The 15,665-nt window shown below is 37.2% G+C and overlaps 1 protein-coding gene across 8 annotated transcripts in view; it reads left to right on the plus strand.

Moving 5' to 3' along the window:
* The window catches only part of DGKH (diacylglycerol kinase eta), a 189,029-nt gene that overhangs the window by 161,208 nt on the left and 12,156 nt on the right, over positions 1-15,665 (plus strand). For 3 of the 8 annotated variants that reach the window (XM_084876534.1, XM_084876532.1, XM_084876530.1), the window contains exons 26-30: positions 2,621-2,726; positions 3,634-3,726; positions 7,204-7,323; positions 8,092-8,200; positions 9,822-9,952. In XM_084876534.1, the coding sequence (XP_084732660.1) occupies positions 2,621-2,726; positions 3,634-3,726; positions 7,204-7,323; positions 8,092-8,200; positions 9,822-9,952 (559 nt within the window). Of the gene's footprint in view, positions 1-2,620; positions 2,727-3,633; positions 3,727-7,203; positions 7,324-8,091; positions 8,205-9,821; positions 9,953-15,665 lie in introns of all 8 variants that reach the window. The other 5 variants (XM_084876535.1, XM_084876536.1, XM_084876533.1 and 2 more) reach the window with 3 other exon arrangements.

Below are 15,665 nucleotides of genomic sequence, written 5' to 3' on the forward strand. Positions count from 1 at the left end.
CTCTTTTAGATACTATGGACCTTATAACTCCAATTTGCAGTTTACCCCCCAGATTTATCAAGGTATTAATTAACATAAAAATTATATATATTTAAAGTATACAGAGTGATGATTTGATGTACATTAACACTGTTTGCCACAATTAAGTAATTGATACATACTAAAAAAAAAAAAAAAAAAAACAATACGGAGGTTCCTCAAAAATTTAAAAATAGAACTATATCATTTTCTTGAAACCAAAATATACTTCCTATATCATCATCCTGTCAAACAACCAAATAACCTTATCAAAAAAGGAAATACACCTTGACCAGACTTGGTTTTGGTCAACCTAATTCGTTCCCCATCTGTTTTTTTAAATTTTGCAAAAGGTGAAAATCAGGCACACTAGTCAATTTGAATATTGAATGAATAAATTTACAGTGACCTCAGTATTCTCACCAATAACCTTGAGAAATCATAAAGATCAGATTAGAGATGAGTAAATGTTATTCTAATTTTCATAGAAGTCAAAAAGAGATGAGTAAATGTTATTCATTTCATTCAAATGAAAATAAATTTATTCATTCGATATTCAACAAATAATTTGAACGTGTTCTGTGCCAGGCAAATGTTTAGTCACTGGGAATGCCACGGTGACTGTTGCAGTCCCTCTTCTTAACTTGCTAGCAGAGGAGTAGAAGGGAGAAGGGTGGCTGACGTGTTATCGCAGGTCTCACAGTGGGCGCTGTGGTCACACAAACAAGGCCAGAGGGCAGTGAGGGAGGCTGCCTAGAGGAAGTGACCTCTCAGCTGAGTCTTGAAAGAAGGAAACGATGGATTGAGGCAGGAGAGATGGAAAGGAGAAGAGTGATTTAAGGTAGATTGGGATCTAAAATTGGTACATGGGTGTGAATTAGGATGACCCTAAGGTTTCTAGTGAAAGGTTGGTTGGATTATGTTGCCTTCGATAAAGCCATAGTATTCAGGAAGAAAAGCAGATTCTGAGAGAAAAGGAGGAGATTCAGTCAGCAGTTGGGAATGTTGATCTGAAGTTGATTTGCCTCTTTCTCTGAAAATTAGAATAATGTTTACTCATCTCTATTCTGATCAATAACTTGTTTTTTGTGATTTCTCAAGGTTATTGGTAAGAATGCTAAGGTGGCATTTGCAAGTTCTTTTAGATCGTGGATATCAATTATATGGTCCTTAATAATTAACTTAATTTCCTTTACTCTTGATTAAACTATGTAGGACTTCTGTCTTGTTTTTGTTCTACCCTTTCAAGATTGAAGATCATTCTCCTTGAAGATGTGAGAAGCAAAAATAAATAAATAAAATAAATAAATAAGTAAATAGTCTTGCCTTCTTGCTCATCTGAAAACCTTACATCATTTTCTAGTAGTTGGAATTTTTCCTCTGTTCTCTTCTTTGGCCTTAGTGCCCTTCAAGATTTTGTCTTTCTAGGACTATTCTTGAAGGTTTTAATTCCAGAGAATGGTGGCACAACAATCTTTGGAGCTGGATATAATAGATTCAAATCCTGGCTCTATTACTTATTACCTTTCGAATATTAAATTAGATAATATATATAAAAAACTTATCATATAGATGATAAATATGGCAATGTTCTTCTCCTAATCTGTATTATTTGTTCCTGGTGGAAGTTTCAATGAATAAAAGATACATTTCTACTCTCCATTTTTGGGGCCCCTCTCACTTTCCAATGATACTGCGAAATGAAGTGTGACTATTATTTTGCTTTTCCAAATAGCACATCAATATATTTATCTCTGATTCTAAGCCTAACTTTTTATATAAAGACTAGAGGCCCAGTGCATGAAATTTGTGCATGGGAGGGGGGTCTCTCAGCCTGGCCTGCGCCCTCTCACATCCTTTGGGGGATTTCTGAGTGCTGGTTTAGGCCCCATCCCTGCAGTCCGACATCCAGCAGTCGGACACCTCTCGTAATTCGGGAGCCCTTGGGGGATGTCCAACTGCCGGTTGAGCCTTCCTTCCCCCGCTGCTGGCCAGGGCCTGCCTTCATTCCGCACCACCCTGGAGGTCAGCGCACATCAGAGCAAGCAATCAAACTCCCGGTTTCTCAGTCAAACTCCTGAGGGGACACTTAGTCTTTTACATACATAAATTTTTTGGGTTAGTATTCTTTGTTTCAATGGGGTTTGAAATTTTGTAAATCTACCCTGTGCCATTCATTATTGAACATTAAAAAGTTTTCTTGCCGAAACCGGTTTGGCTCAATGGATAGAGCGTCGGCTTGGGGACTGAAGGGTCCCGGGTTCAATTCTGGTCAAGGGCATGTACCTTGGTTGTGGGCATATCCCCAGTAGGGGGTGTGCAAGAGGCAGCTGATTGATAACTCTCATTGATGTTTCTAACTCTCTATCTCCCTTCCTCTCTGTACAAAATCAAAAAAAAAAATATATATATATATATATATATATATATATATATATATATATGTGTGTGTGTGTGTGTGTGTGTGTGTGTGTGTGTGTGTGTGTGTGTGTGTGTTTTCTTAATGACCTTTATTATATTTTTAATCTACCACTTCTACACTTCAGAAAAATCAGCAATGCTCAAAACAGTCTTTTGTTCATTTGTTTTGTTTTGCTTTCAGGATTTGTGATGCAGCCACCATCCACTGTCTCTTGGAGCAGGAGCTGGCCCACGCTGTGAATGCCTGCTCCCACGCACTGAACAAAGCCAACCCCCAGTTCCCAGAGGTGAGGAGCTAATGGTAAATTCTCACTCCACAGCCTTTTTTGGTGTTACATATATCTTTGATTCTATAGAAAGTGCTATGCCCTTTGAAAGAACATGATGTAGTCTATATGAATCTTTGCCAGAATTTTATGGTAAATTTGTGGCCAAACTTTTTTTCTTCTCCCTGTCATTTTTCCATTCTTGCTCTTACATCTCTTCTTTTTTTTTTTTTCTATGTAACTTTCCATCAGTTGTCACCTTGCTATCTTCCTTCTATTCTTTCTCCCTTTAACTACTACCAGGTCTTATTTTACCTTCTTTCCTACATCTAGATATAGAGCAAACTTCTGTCATTTTTCCCAAAATTTTTTAATGTAGCAGTTAATAATAGAGTAGATATAACTTCCTTGAAATGTGATATATTGTAAAGGGCTATATAATATATAAAACACAGATAGCATTATTTTACTAGTTTAATTATTCAATTAAAATTAACTATATTAATATACAAGTAAGTGTTAGTTTTTCAGATTAAATTTTAAAAAGAAATCTGGTTGGAACTACTGATAATGAAATTCATGGATGGAATTAATTATGATCAGATATACCCCTTTTAAAACATGATTTTCTTTGACAACTTCTTTATGGGGATATGTATACATTGTTGTTACATATATGTATTTGTACGTAGGAGATATGGTCCTGAGTGTATTCACTGTAGTCGGTAGATACAAGAATTAAAAGAGTAATTATGCTGGCAAACATGACTATGGAATTATGCAATTATAATAGAATTTTGGTAGATTTTAAAAATATTTGTGATGTGAATTTAAGTTGGAAGAATAAAATTGAAAATATCTGCTAATGGTTGAATTCCAGTTTAATACAGAACTACTTGTCTTTGATTTTTTTTTCTTTTTCCCCTAGAGTCTTACGAGAGACACTGCCACTGAAATAGCCATCAATGTGAAGGCACTATATAATGAAACGGAATCTTTACTGGTTGGCAGAGTCCCTTTGGTAAGGAAAAGAAATGTTTGATCACATAAGAATGATGATACATGGATGGACCTTACCTTCATTAGGGAGTCATGCATTTGTCAGATTCTGACGCAAAAGCAGCCTTCTGGCCCCCATCCTTAGAACTTCCTCTTTACCTGGCTTTTTCCTTCAAGAAAATATATGGCTCACCCTGGCAGTTATGATCCGGGCCTACAAGAGATTACTCCTAGTCAACATAGGTCGATGCAGTCCTGCTCTGCCCAGTTTTGAGAGACATGAGCTTTATGAAGTGCAGTAGACATTCCTCAGGTATCATTAACCCATTATTGCAGAAAAGTAGAGGAAATCATAGGTTGTTCTCAAAATTAACATTAAAACATGATTGGTATGGTATTGTAGATTTGCTTAAAAGGCTACACTTTCTAGACTTAGTGTTTCAAAACTGAATTTCAAGAATTAGCTGTATCCCTAGGTTAACTCAGATTGGTGCTGGACATCAGGTTAGACCAAGACTGAATCTGACCACAGTCCATGGACCTCACATAAGTGCTAGGAGACCATAGATATCCTGTTGGTTTGCCCAGAATCCTTGCCTTGTAAGCCTTCATTTTCTCAGTGTTTCCACATGTTCAGCATGTTGGGTCTTTTCGCCACCTAGTGTTCACTTGAGATTTATTCACACGTGCTGTTGTAGATATGTTCTTCCTGTAACAGTTCTGATTGATAGGTGATGATCTTAAAACATTTCTCTTAACTTTAATTTTATCTCTTGTTTTTTATTTAAATATACACTTAAATAAAAGTGATTGTAAAATTCATAGTATCTGGCACAGTGGGAAAATGGGAGGTGTGTCCTATAGCTTAGCTAACTAATAAGTGATTGCAGTTGGAATTTCTGTTTGATTGGAGTCCAGAAGAGTGTGGCCCTCGAGTATCCTTTACTCTGAGAAGAGGAGCTAAAAGGCTGCATGAAGTTCATTGCTCTCACCTGTCTCCTGAGGAAACTGAAATACAGCTTCCTTAAGGCAAGAGGTGACTGCTTCTGTTCTGCCATGAAGAATAATTTTTAGGAAGAAATATTGATTATACCTTTTGATAAAAACAGTGGGGATCTTTTTTGCTATTCTTCATGCTTCTATTATTAACCAGAATCTTCTTACTCCTCTTCTAAAATTAGTCCCATAGGAAATCCAGTGAGCTGGATTTGGTCCCAATTTTTAGATAGAAGATGTGTATATTTTTGTTGTTGTTGTACTTATTTGAAGTACATTTAAGGTAATTTTTGGTTGACAAGAACTAGAAGCATAACTTATTTAGTATTTTAGTTCTCTGTACCAAAAGTATCCATTAAGTGTTATTTGGTTAATATTTATCAGTTATGTTATTTTAAAATATCAGGACTTCCCTCACTTTTAATTCTTCTGTCACTGCCAAAAATTTATGTTTGGTCAAAAATGTTAACCACTAAATTTTATCAAATTTACTTTGGGCAATATTGATATCACAATAAAGAGAATCATATTTGAGAGCAACTGAAGTTTACTCTTTATCTTGATTCTAGAATAAATATGTAAATATCACCATTTTTTCAATTTTATAAAAGATATTCTTAGACTAAAAGGAAAGTGGTGAATTTTATATGACAACCTGGAGAATTTCTATTTTAATTTTATTTTTTTGAGAGAGAAAGGTAGATAAATTAGATAGATAGATTAAAAGAGAAAGAGAAACATCTATTTGTTGTTTCACTTATTTATAAATTCATTTGTTGATTCTTGTATGTCTCCTGACTGGGGATCGAATCTGCAACTTGATGTAGTGAGATAAGGCTCTAATCAACTGAACTACCTAGCCAGGGTCCTCCATTTTTTATTAGCTACTAGAAATGGTAAACCTTAAATAACAGGGGGGGGGGGGGGGGAGGGGATAATGTCCATCTGTACTAATAAAAGCCTAGGTGGTCCTCGTGCCCTAAAATGAGACGTCATCACAAGATGGCCACCACAAAATTGGCGCCAGTTGGGGGTGATCGGGCTAGCAGGGAAGGGCAGTTGTGGGCAGTCAGGCCGGCAGGGGAGGGCAGTTTGGGGCAATCTGGCCAGCAGGGGAGCAGTTTGGCATCAATCAGGCTGGCAGATAGAAGCAGTTGGGCCATCAGGCAGGCAGGCGGTAGGAGCCAGCGGTCCCAGGGTGTAAGAAGGATGTCCGAGGTGTAAGAAGATTGGAGAGGGTGCAGGTCAAGCTGAGGGATTATCTCTCCCCTCCACCCCTTGCACGAATTTCATGCACTGGGCCTCTAGTAATAACAGTAACATTCTCTCTGAACTTTCAGTTTAAAATTCTGTGAAACTATATGTGTTACTTTATAATTTCAAAGTAATTTATAAAAGTACTGATTGGCTAGAAGAGACCTTAGAAATCTAGTCATATTCTACTGTTCATTGAGGGCAAAACTAAGACTCCTGAAATCAATGGACCTTCCCTTGGTTACAAAGTTAGTAACAAGTCTGGGACTAGAAATCAGTCACCTCCCTTCTAGTTCTGTGTATAATAGTGTTTGTTTCACCTTTATTTATTATTGAATTTATAAGTGCTTTCTAATAGCTGCTTCAAATGGATGGATAATAGGAGACCATTTAAATTCTTGAAGTTTCTAAACCCTCTTCCAGATTACAAGCCAGTTAGCTTTTTTAAAAATATATATTTTTTATTGATTTTTCACAGAGAGGAAGAGAGAGGGATAGAGAGTTAGAAACATTGATGAGAGAGAAACATCAAACAGCTGCCCCCTGCACACCCCCCATTGGGGATATGCCCGCAACCAAGGTACATGCCCTTGACTGGAATCGAACCCAGGACCCCTCAGTCCGCAGTCCGACTCTATACACTGAGTCAAACCAGTTCTGGCAAGCTATTTAGCCATTTAGCTTTTTGCCTTGCTCTCATTTTTACAAAAGCTTTTCATCACAAATTTTTCTGAGGTTTGTAGCTTTTTTTTTTTTTTTTAATTAAGCTTATTATTTTTATTCTCCAGGAGATTTTTGTACCAAGCAGTTCTTTTTATATGATCTATTTTTTGACCAATTTAAACAATATTATCATTTGTTCACATAGTGATCTATGTAAATCAGAAGGATTTTTGCCACAAGTAAGTAATCAGATTACTCACTAGAGCAAAAGTCAACAATGTTTTTTGTTTGTTTGTTTGTTTTATTTGGTTTTTTTGTTTGTTTTTTATTAAATTATTATCAGTGTACTAGTTACTTATATCATGGGAAATAAGGATAAATCTTTTCAGATCTTTTTCAATGAACTCCATATAAGATTATTTGTTCTTTCCTAATATTCTTTTATTTTACAAACAGCTACAGCAATAACAACCTTACCTAGCCTAATAAGCAATGAGGGTGTTCATTATCAAATAAAATAACTTACTGTTTCTGAGGCTGGGCACTGAGCCTTGTTTTGCTTTGCTTTTGATCTGCTGGTCACCAGCAGCTGGAATCCCCACACGAGGAGCGGGTGTCCAGCGCCTTGCACTCCGTGGAGGTGGAGCTGCAGAAGCTAACGGAGATCCCCTGGCTTTATTACATCCTCCACCCCAATGAGGATGAGGTATGTAGAATTCAGCCTGTTTCTAGATCAATGTCAACTTGATGATGATACAATTTGAACCCACCTTTTGCAAAAGAGATATTCGGGGGAGAATAAACGTTGAATATTACTTTTATGTGAACCAAGGTAACATGGGAATCACTACATTTTCAGAAGTATATGACGGCATGAACTTCTTTGAAGACGTTATCCCGTCAGCAGTGTTTTTTTCTTTGTTTGTTTGTTTGTTTATTTATTTTTATTAAATTATTATCTGTGTACATATTTTAACATTGCCACCCCTCCCTCCCATACATACCCTCCCTCCCCAGAGTTTTGTGTCCATTGGTTGTACTTATATGCATGTACACAAGTCCTTAGGTTGATCTCTTATCTCCCCCAGATCTCCCTACCCTCCCCGCTGTAATTTGACAGTCTGCTTGTTGCTTTACTGTCTTTATATCTGTCTTTTGGTTCATCAGTTTATAATGTTCTTTAATATCCATAAATGAGTGAGGTCATGTGGTATTTCTCTTTCATTGACTGGCTTATTTCACTCAGCATGATGTTCTCCAATTCTATCCAGGTTGCTGCAAATGATGAGAATTCCTTCTTTTTTATGGCAGCATAGTATTCCATTGTGTAGATGTACCATAGTTTTTTGATCCAATCATCTGCCGTCAGCAGTGTTTTTTGTTAATAACCGAGTCCAGTGTTGTCTCTAATATTCGAGTGGGTTTTCTTCTCTTACTGTCCTGAGAAAAGTCTCTTCTTGCTCCCCTCGAACAGGAGCCGCCTATGGATTGCACCAAGAGAAACAGCAGAAGCACAGTGTTTCGCATAGTGCCAAAATTTAAAAAGGAAAAGGTTCAGAAGCAGAAGATAAGTTCACAGCCTGGTAGGTGGTCCACAATGGGAGGAAAAGTATAGCATTATGGAAAAATAACTGATTATAGTGATTCTACTAGGATGATGAAATGCTCTAGATAGTGGCAGTCATTGTTCAACATGTTGAATGTACTAAATGCCACTGTAAAATGGCTAAAATGAGGAGTTATTTGATGTTCATTTTACTACAATAAGAAATTATATTGTACCTAAAGTATGTCCAACAGTAGTTATGAAACACATAAGAAAATGCAGTGGCTGCTGGTTTGCTTTACTTGGTTTGGAGGCTGTCAATGCACCCATGTAGATGGTTCTCTGTCTCGCTCACCAGCAATTCAAGGCCTCGGCGTCTAACTTGTTTCTCTTCTTCAAAATTTAAAATCTAGATCATTTTGATAAATGGAACATAGAAACCTTCATCTTTTTCCTTTAGCTTGCTAAAATATATTTTCTACCTAAAGTTCTATATTTGCTTTCTCCTATTTTAAGGACTTACTATGCCATTTGGCAATCTACTGTGATATTTGTGTTCTCAAGCAAAGATTAAATTCTCTTTGAAGTTGTCCTAGTTCCCTTCCCATCTTTCCCTAGTGCTTGCATTTAATGCTATGCTAGTGCTAAAGCAACTTCAAGTCTGTATAGATGATGGTAAGTGCCTTTCAGAATCAAAACAGCTTCTAATTTCTCTTGAGTCAACTATCACCTTGTCAAACGTGATATATAACATGATTTTTGACAATCAAAGAGCCGCTATTAGGCATTTCAAAACTAAATATGGCAAATAAGTAGGCTTTTAAATAGCAAGTCAATGTTGAATAAAATGTGTAAAAAAATGATTATACATATTGAATAATAACAGTCCAATTAATCTTAGAGTAGTGTTGACCATTTTAAAAAAAATATATTTTATTGATTTTTTACAGAGAGGAAAGGAGAGGAATAGAGAGCTAGAAACATCGATGAGAAGCATCGATCAGCTGCCTCTTGCACATCCCCTACTGGGGATGTGCCGCAACCAAGGTACATGCCCTTGACCGGAATCGAACCTGGGACCCTTCAGTCCACAGGTCGACGCTCTATCTACTGAGCCAAACCGGTTTTGGCCGTGTTGACCATTTTTAGATGATGTTAAATCAGTTTAACAGGACATTTATTTTTATATCAATAGTAATAGAATCAATAAAGGCAGCACTTGAAGTCATCAAGATCTGAAGCAGAAGTTTGTGTAAAATTTAGTTCCCTGTGCTAGATTTTAAATTTTAATTAGCATTTGTAGCCAATTATAACTAGTTTCATATATGATCTTAAGGAAATCAGAATTTATTTAGAACTTGTACTACCAATCCCAATTATGAGAAATACAGCTTTTGTACATACTGTGTAGTTTGGGTGGCTTATAGGGGGAAATTGAGCTAACGCTGAGGACACGGGTGCACTGCAGTGAATGTTTGTGATCCTTATGTTGGCCTGCATGGGGAAGAAATGGGATAGTAGTTTTGTTGAAACACCTTTAACCTTTCCCTTCGCTAGCACTGCTGCTGTACTCTGTTTGCATCTTCTTTGGCCAACCTTTGCTTTGTAATGCATTGAGCATGTAGAAATTAAGGGGGTTTTACTCTTAACTTTGGTAGTTCAAAAATGGGGCACAGAGGAAGTTGCTGCTTGGCTGGATCTGATCAATTTGGGAGAGTACAAAGAAATCTTCATCCGTCATGACATCAGAGGGGCTGAACTTTTGCATCTGGAAAGGCGAGATCTTAAGGTATTTTCTTTGTGCTACTCTTTGCTCTTGAAAGTTTTTCTTGCAAAACAGAATCTCTCCTCCTGTACCTCTCCTGTTATGTGCTTATAGCTTGGCTTATGTTATGCAAATATGCAGTAATCTAATATGCATTGTCTTGTATGCTTTTTAAACAAGAATGTCAGCAATATTTTCCTGTCAAAATCTTACTCCGGCTATTATAGCTAAAGCTTAGCATGACTTTAGCAATTTTTCTCTGCATTGGTTGTTATGGCTGTCCCTATATGCTAATATTTTTAAATGGATAATGTTTCCGTTTGCTCACTCTACTGGATTAGCATGAAAGGTGATAATTGTTGCTGAAAATAACTTTAAAAATCTAATATAAGGCTAACAACTAAAAATTAACTCAAAATACTGATAACAAAGTCTTCCTAATCTATGGGACTACAAGAGACCTATAGCAGTCCTATGATCTAAATAGATGTCAGAGGAAAAACTAGACCAATAAATTCAAATTTTTTCTATGACTTATTAAAATTGTATTCTTCTAAAAAAATAAATGTGTTTTATATAGTAACTGAAGTAAAAATTATGCCTTTTGCTAGAAAGCAGCTCAGAGCCTATTTGTCATTTATGATGGAAAAGAAAAGTCATTAATTCATGGTCTACAGCAATTCCCTTTCATTCTATCGGTAGAGACTCAACAGTAAAAATCACCAAAGTAACCTCTTGGGTCCCAGAGTTAAGAGTAGGTTTGTCATGTTTTATTTTTTCACCACATGTTGCCATTTTAAAATTTCAAGGTGCTTAATAAACAAGTGACAAAGCCTTCAGTATTTGTTGTAGTGATCCCTTTCCTGTAGACCAAGTTCTAAAATGCTTGATACAGTTTGTTCCTAACAAATTCATGAACTGTCTGTCTCTTTATAAGTACATTAGCAGACATTTTTTAACAGATAAAGGTTAATGTATAGGGTAATGTATAGTTGTTTAGAATGCAGAGTCATATAATTTTAGCATAGTGGCAGACGTTTATACATAAATATTTTTAGCCCAGAATAAAATATATATATATATATATATATATATATATATATATATATATATATATGCAAATTGTCCCATGGGAGTTCAACCAGGAGACTGATCACTCACTGTGATGTGCGCTGACCACCAGGGGGCGGCACAGGACAAAGGAAGTCCCCAGCCAGCAGACAGGGAAGGGATGTCCTGGCTGGCAGCCAGAAGGATGGCCCTGATTGGCCCTGATGGCCAGCCAAGCCTAGGGACCCTACCCATGCACGAATTTCATGCGCCAGCCTCTAGTAATAAAATAATAGACTAATTAATTTTCTTAGTTGAGAGTCCCAAATCTAGAACACAGTAAAAGATACGGTGTTACTCATAAAGGAGGTTGGCTTCAAAACTTGAACGTACACCAAAAAATAAATGGGAGGGATCATCATTTCCGACTTATTTATATAGCTTCTGATATCCTCAGCAGGCAGCAATATTTATTGAATAGCTACTGATTAATGTTCTACCAGCTTTCCTGGGTGGTATCTGCCATCAGAAGTTTGTATCTCATTTGCCATGAATAAGCATCATTCAAGGACAAGACAGTGTGTGGGTGTGTGCACGGATACACGTTATATATGTGTACATAGCAAACACACATAAACATGAAAGTACACAGTAAGTGAGGCAAATATTTGCAGAACGAACACACACACACACACACACACACACACACACAAAACAAACAAACAAAAAAAAAAAAAACCAGCATATACTTATACTAAGTCAAAGTTTGAGTGGAAGCACCAGGCTAGAAAAAAAGAATAAGAGCAAAGTGTAGATAATCAAGAATTATTTTAGTAAACATTATCTTCAGCTTTCATGGGACCTTTGGTTCTGTTTTTTTATTTATTTAAATATATATATATATTTTTTTTTTAAATATATTTTATTAATTTTTTACAGAGAGGAAAGGAGAGGGATAGAAAGTTAGAAACATCGATGAGAGAGAATCATCCATCAGCTGCCTCCTGCACACCCCCCACTGGGGATGTGCCCGCAGCCAAAGTACATGCCCTTGACCGGAATCGAACCTGGGACCGTTGAGTCCACAGGCCAATGCTCTATCCATTGAGCCAAACCTGTTTCAGCTGTTTTGTTTTTATTTTTAGTATAGCATTCTTAAAAGTTTTCTTTTAGAAATTTGCATTGGTAGTTGTTTTGGTTCTAAAACAGAGTGTGGGGAAATGGGAAAGGAGAAAAATAGTTTTACAGAAAGAGCCTTCCGTAGAGCAAAACCATGAAGGTAGAGAATGAGTTGCCTTGGGTCTCTGTCATTGTAGCTGCCAGAAACAGCAGACCCTTCAGGATCACGTCTCTAAATGGGAAGGATTACCTACACTGTCTATGAATATATTATATCAGTGATTCACAAGTTTGTATTTCCAGCCCTGACCTCATTTGTGAACTTTAGGATTATTCTACTTGATACTTGGCCATCACACAGTGATGTCAATCTGAACATGTCCAAAACTAAACTTTTGAGCTCCTATCCCACTCCCATTCTGCCTCTTCTCCAGTGCTCTTAGTAATCCACCGATCTCTTTCTCCAGGTGCTTGAGCCAGAGAAACCCAAGGTCATACTTGGCACCTTCCGCTTCCTTATCCTTTCCCCCTAACTCATTAAGCCCGTCACAAAGTCAGGTTGCTTTCTCCTGGCCATATCCTACTCCATGACACTGTACCCTCTGCCTGGGTAAGGTTAGTGGCTTCCTGGCTCTCCCTTCCCCTGCTACTCTAGCACATTATCCCCATTGCAACCAGAGTAATAATTTTAACATTAGACATATCACTTTCTGCTTAAAACCTTTCAGTGGCTTCTACTTTCTGTTGGAATAAGAACTCACATCTTTGTGAGGCCAACAGGGTCTGCCTGTTTGTTTTAACCTGCTGTGGAATCACTTGCCCCTTATTTCATTTGCTTAAAAATAATAAACTCATTCTCACCTTAGGAGTGTACCTTCTGATAGTATGATTCTCCTCCTGACCCTCACCTGGCTAAGTCCTGCTCAGAACTTGGCTCAGGTGTTACCTCCTTATCACAAATCAACCAGAGATAGCCATGTGACCATCTAAAGGTGACAAAGGGAGAAAATTCCCAATGTGCTTTAACAGACAAACTTATTGCATTATTTTTATTCCTGGAAGACAGTAGGAAAAACTGAAAGACACCAAAGAAAAGGATGAAGACACAGTGGTTTTTGTTCGGTTGGTTCTTATTTGTCTTGGGGTTTTTTTGTTTGTTTGTTTTTTCTTTTTTCTTTTTCTATTTGGAAGGTTGTGTATGTGTGGCTAGAAGGGTAATTCAGTATCTACAAAGCATGCTTCTGCAAAATTAGGCCTATTAATCCAAAGAAAGAAAGAGCCAATAATAAAGACTATGAAAAATAAATTATGAAACATACAACTAATATCAGAGCATCACTTTGTCACAGCCTACCTCCTACAAGACATGAAAGTACTGAACTCAAATTAAAGAAAATATAGCTAATAAGTTAGTGTAACTCTATGGGAAACATTCATATCATTATACTGCAATAGTAATTTTGAGTAGAACCTGGCTCTCTCTCAGTTTTTATTGTTTTTTTAAAATATATTTTATTGGCCCAAACTGGTTTGGCTCAGTGGATAGAGCGTCGGCCTGCGGACTGGAAGGTCCCAGGTTCGATTCCGGTCAAGGGCATGTACCTTGGCTGCGGGCACATCCCCAGTGGGGGGTGTGCAGGAGGTAGCTGGTGGATGTTTCTCTCTCACCATCAATGTTTCTAACTTTCTATCCCTCTCCCTTCTTCTCTGTAAAAAGTCAATAAAAAAAAAAATATATATATATATATATATATATAAAATATATTTTATTGATTTTTCTTTAATAGGGATAGAAAGCTAGAAACATCGATGAGAGAGAAACATCGACCAGCTGCCTCCTGCACACCCCCCACTGGGGATGTGCCCGCAGCCAAGGTACATGCCCTTGACCGGAATCAAACCTGGGACCTTCCAGTCCGCAGGCCGACGCTCTATCCACTAAGCCAAACCTGTTTCGGCAAAGTTTTTATTCTTAAGAATGCAATGTGCATATGGCCTGAAATAAAATATTTAGTGTTAAATGTTTTTTTTCCAAAATGTTATAATTTTTTTATTCCAATTTACATTCAGTGTTATTTTGTATTAGTTTTAGGTGTATAGCATGGTGATCAGACAATCATATACACTTTACAAAGTATAGCCCTTCATATTTTTAGTACCCACCTGGCATTGTACATAGCTATTACAGTATTGTTGACTATATTCCTTATGCTATACATCACTGTGATTATTTTGTAACTATCAATCTACACATCTTAATCCCTTCACCTTTTCACCCATCTTCCTAACCCCTCTTCCATCTGGCAACCATCAGTCTTTTCTCTACATCTGTGAGTCTGTTTCAATTTTGTTTGTAAATTAATTTTTTTCTTTAAATTCCACATGTAAGTGAAAGTATATGGTCTTGCTCCATCCGACTTATTTCACTTAGCCTAATACCCCATAGGTCCGTCCGTGCTGTTGTAAATGGTAAGATTTCATTGTTTTTATGGCTGAGTAATATTCCATTGCACATCTGTGCCATAATTTTTTACCCACTCATCTGTTAATAGGCACTTGGGCTGCTCCCCCATGTAACTGTGTTATCGCAAAGCATAAAGAATATTAAACACTCCACTCAAATCAAAGAATCTGAATACAACCTGTAAATGCAATTTAATCTTCCTCTAGGATTTGGCCTTGCTTTTGTTATTTTAGCAAAATCAAGGAAAATACATAGTTGCCTTACGACTGATTGTGGATGACACTCAGCAAATACATAGTTTTTGTGGATGACCTGGTGCCATATGAGAAAATATTTTTCAGGGTCAGTTAAATATTATAAGAATTTTACCCTGAAATCATCTCAAGCTTGAAAAGAGCACTGGCTATGAAAAGAGTATTATTTTCCAGAAGGATTCAGAGACTTCAGGAACTCTGCTGCTGTGGAATTCAGATTGTTCATAAAGTTTAAAGTGTGTGTGTGTGTGTGTGTGTGTGTGTACTTAAAACAGGTCGATCTACTTCATTTAAAAGTAAACAGTGCTCTTAGTCTGCAAAATCAAGTGAATATTTGAAATTTTTATCTTCTCAAAAATAACCTTGTGGTACCTTATCCTGTTTTCTAGGCTGCTTTGGGATTAATAATTTTATTAATTTTTAAATATTTTAAACTCTGTTTTGTAAAGTTAAATATTCCACTTCACATATTATGCCCTTTACACATATTGTGCCCCAAACATGAAGAAGGCCATCATGTTTGGATGCCATCACCCTTTGATTTAGTTTCTCAGGTAGTGAATATCATGGCTCTCTTGGATAGGTTTCATTCATTCCTGCAACAAGTGTTTATTTACTATAGGGGTGTCGAACTCAAACAGAGAAGGGGCCAAAATCTAAAATCCAGCCTAAATCGCGGGCTGAATGGTTTACTGAACAGTCATAAAGTGACAGCGGAGTGCAGTGATGACAGCGCGGTGCGGGCCACATTGCAAGGCCTGGCGGGCTGGATTTGGCCCGCGGGCCTTGTGTTTGACACATGTGATTTACTAAGTGCCTGCTCTGTGCCACATACTCTGCAGTCAGCATC

This window comes from Pipistrellus hanaki, assembly GCF_964339955.1.
Source record: "Pipistrellus hanaki genome assembly, chromosome: 3".
In the NCBI taxonomy this organism is placed as follows: Eukaryota; Metazoa; Chordata; class Mammalia; order Chiroptera; family Vespertilionidae; genus Pipistrellus; species Pipistrellus hanaki.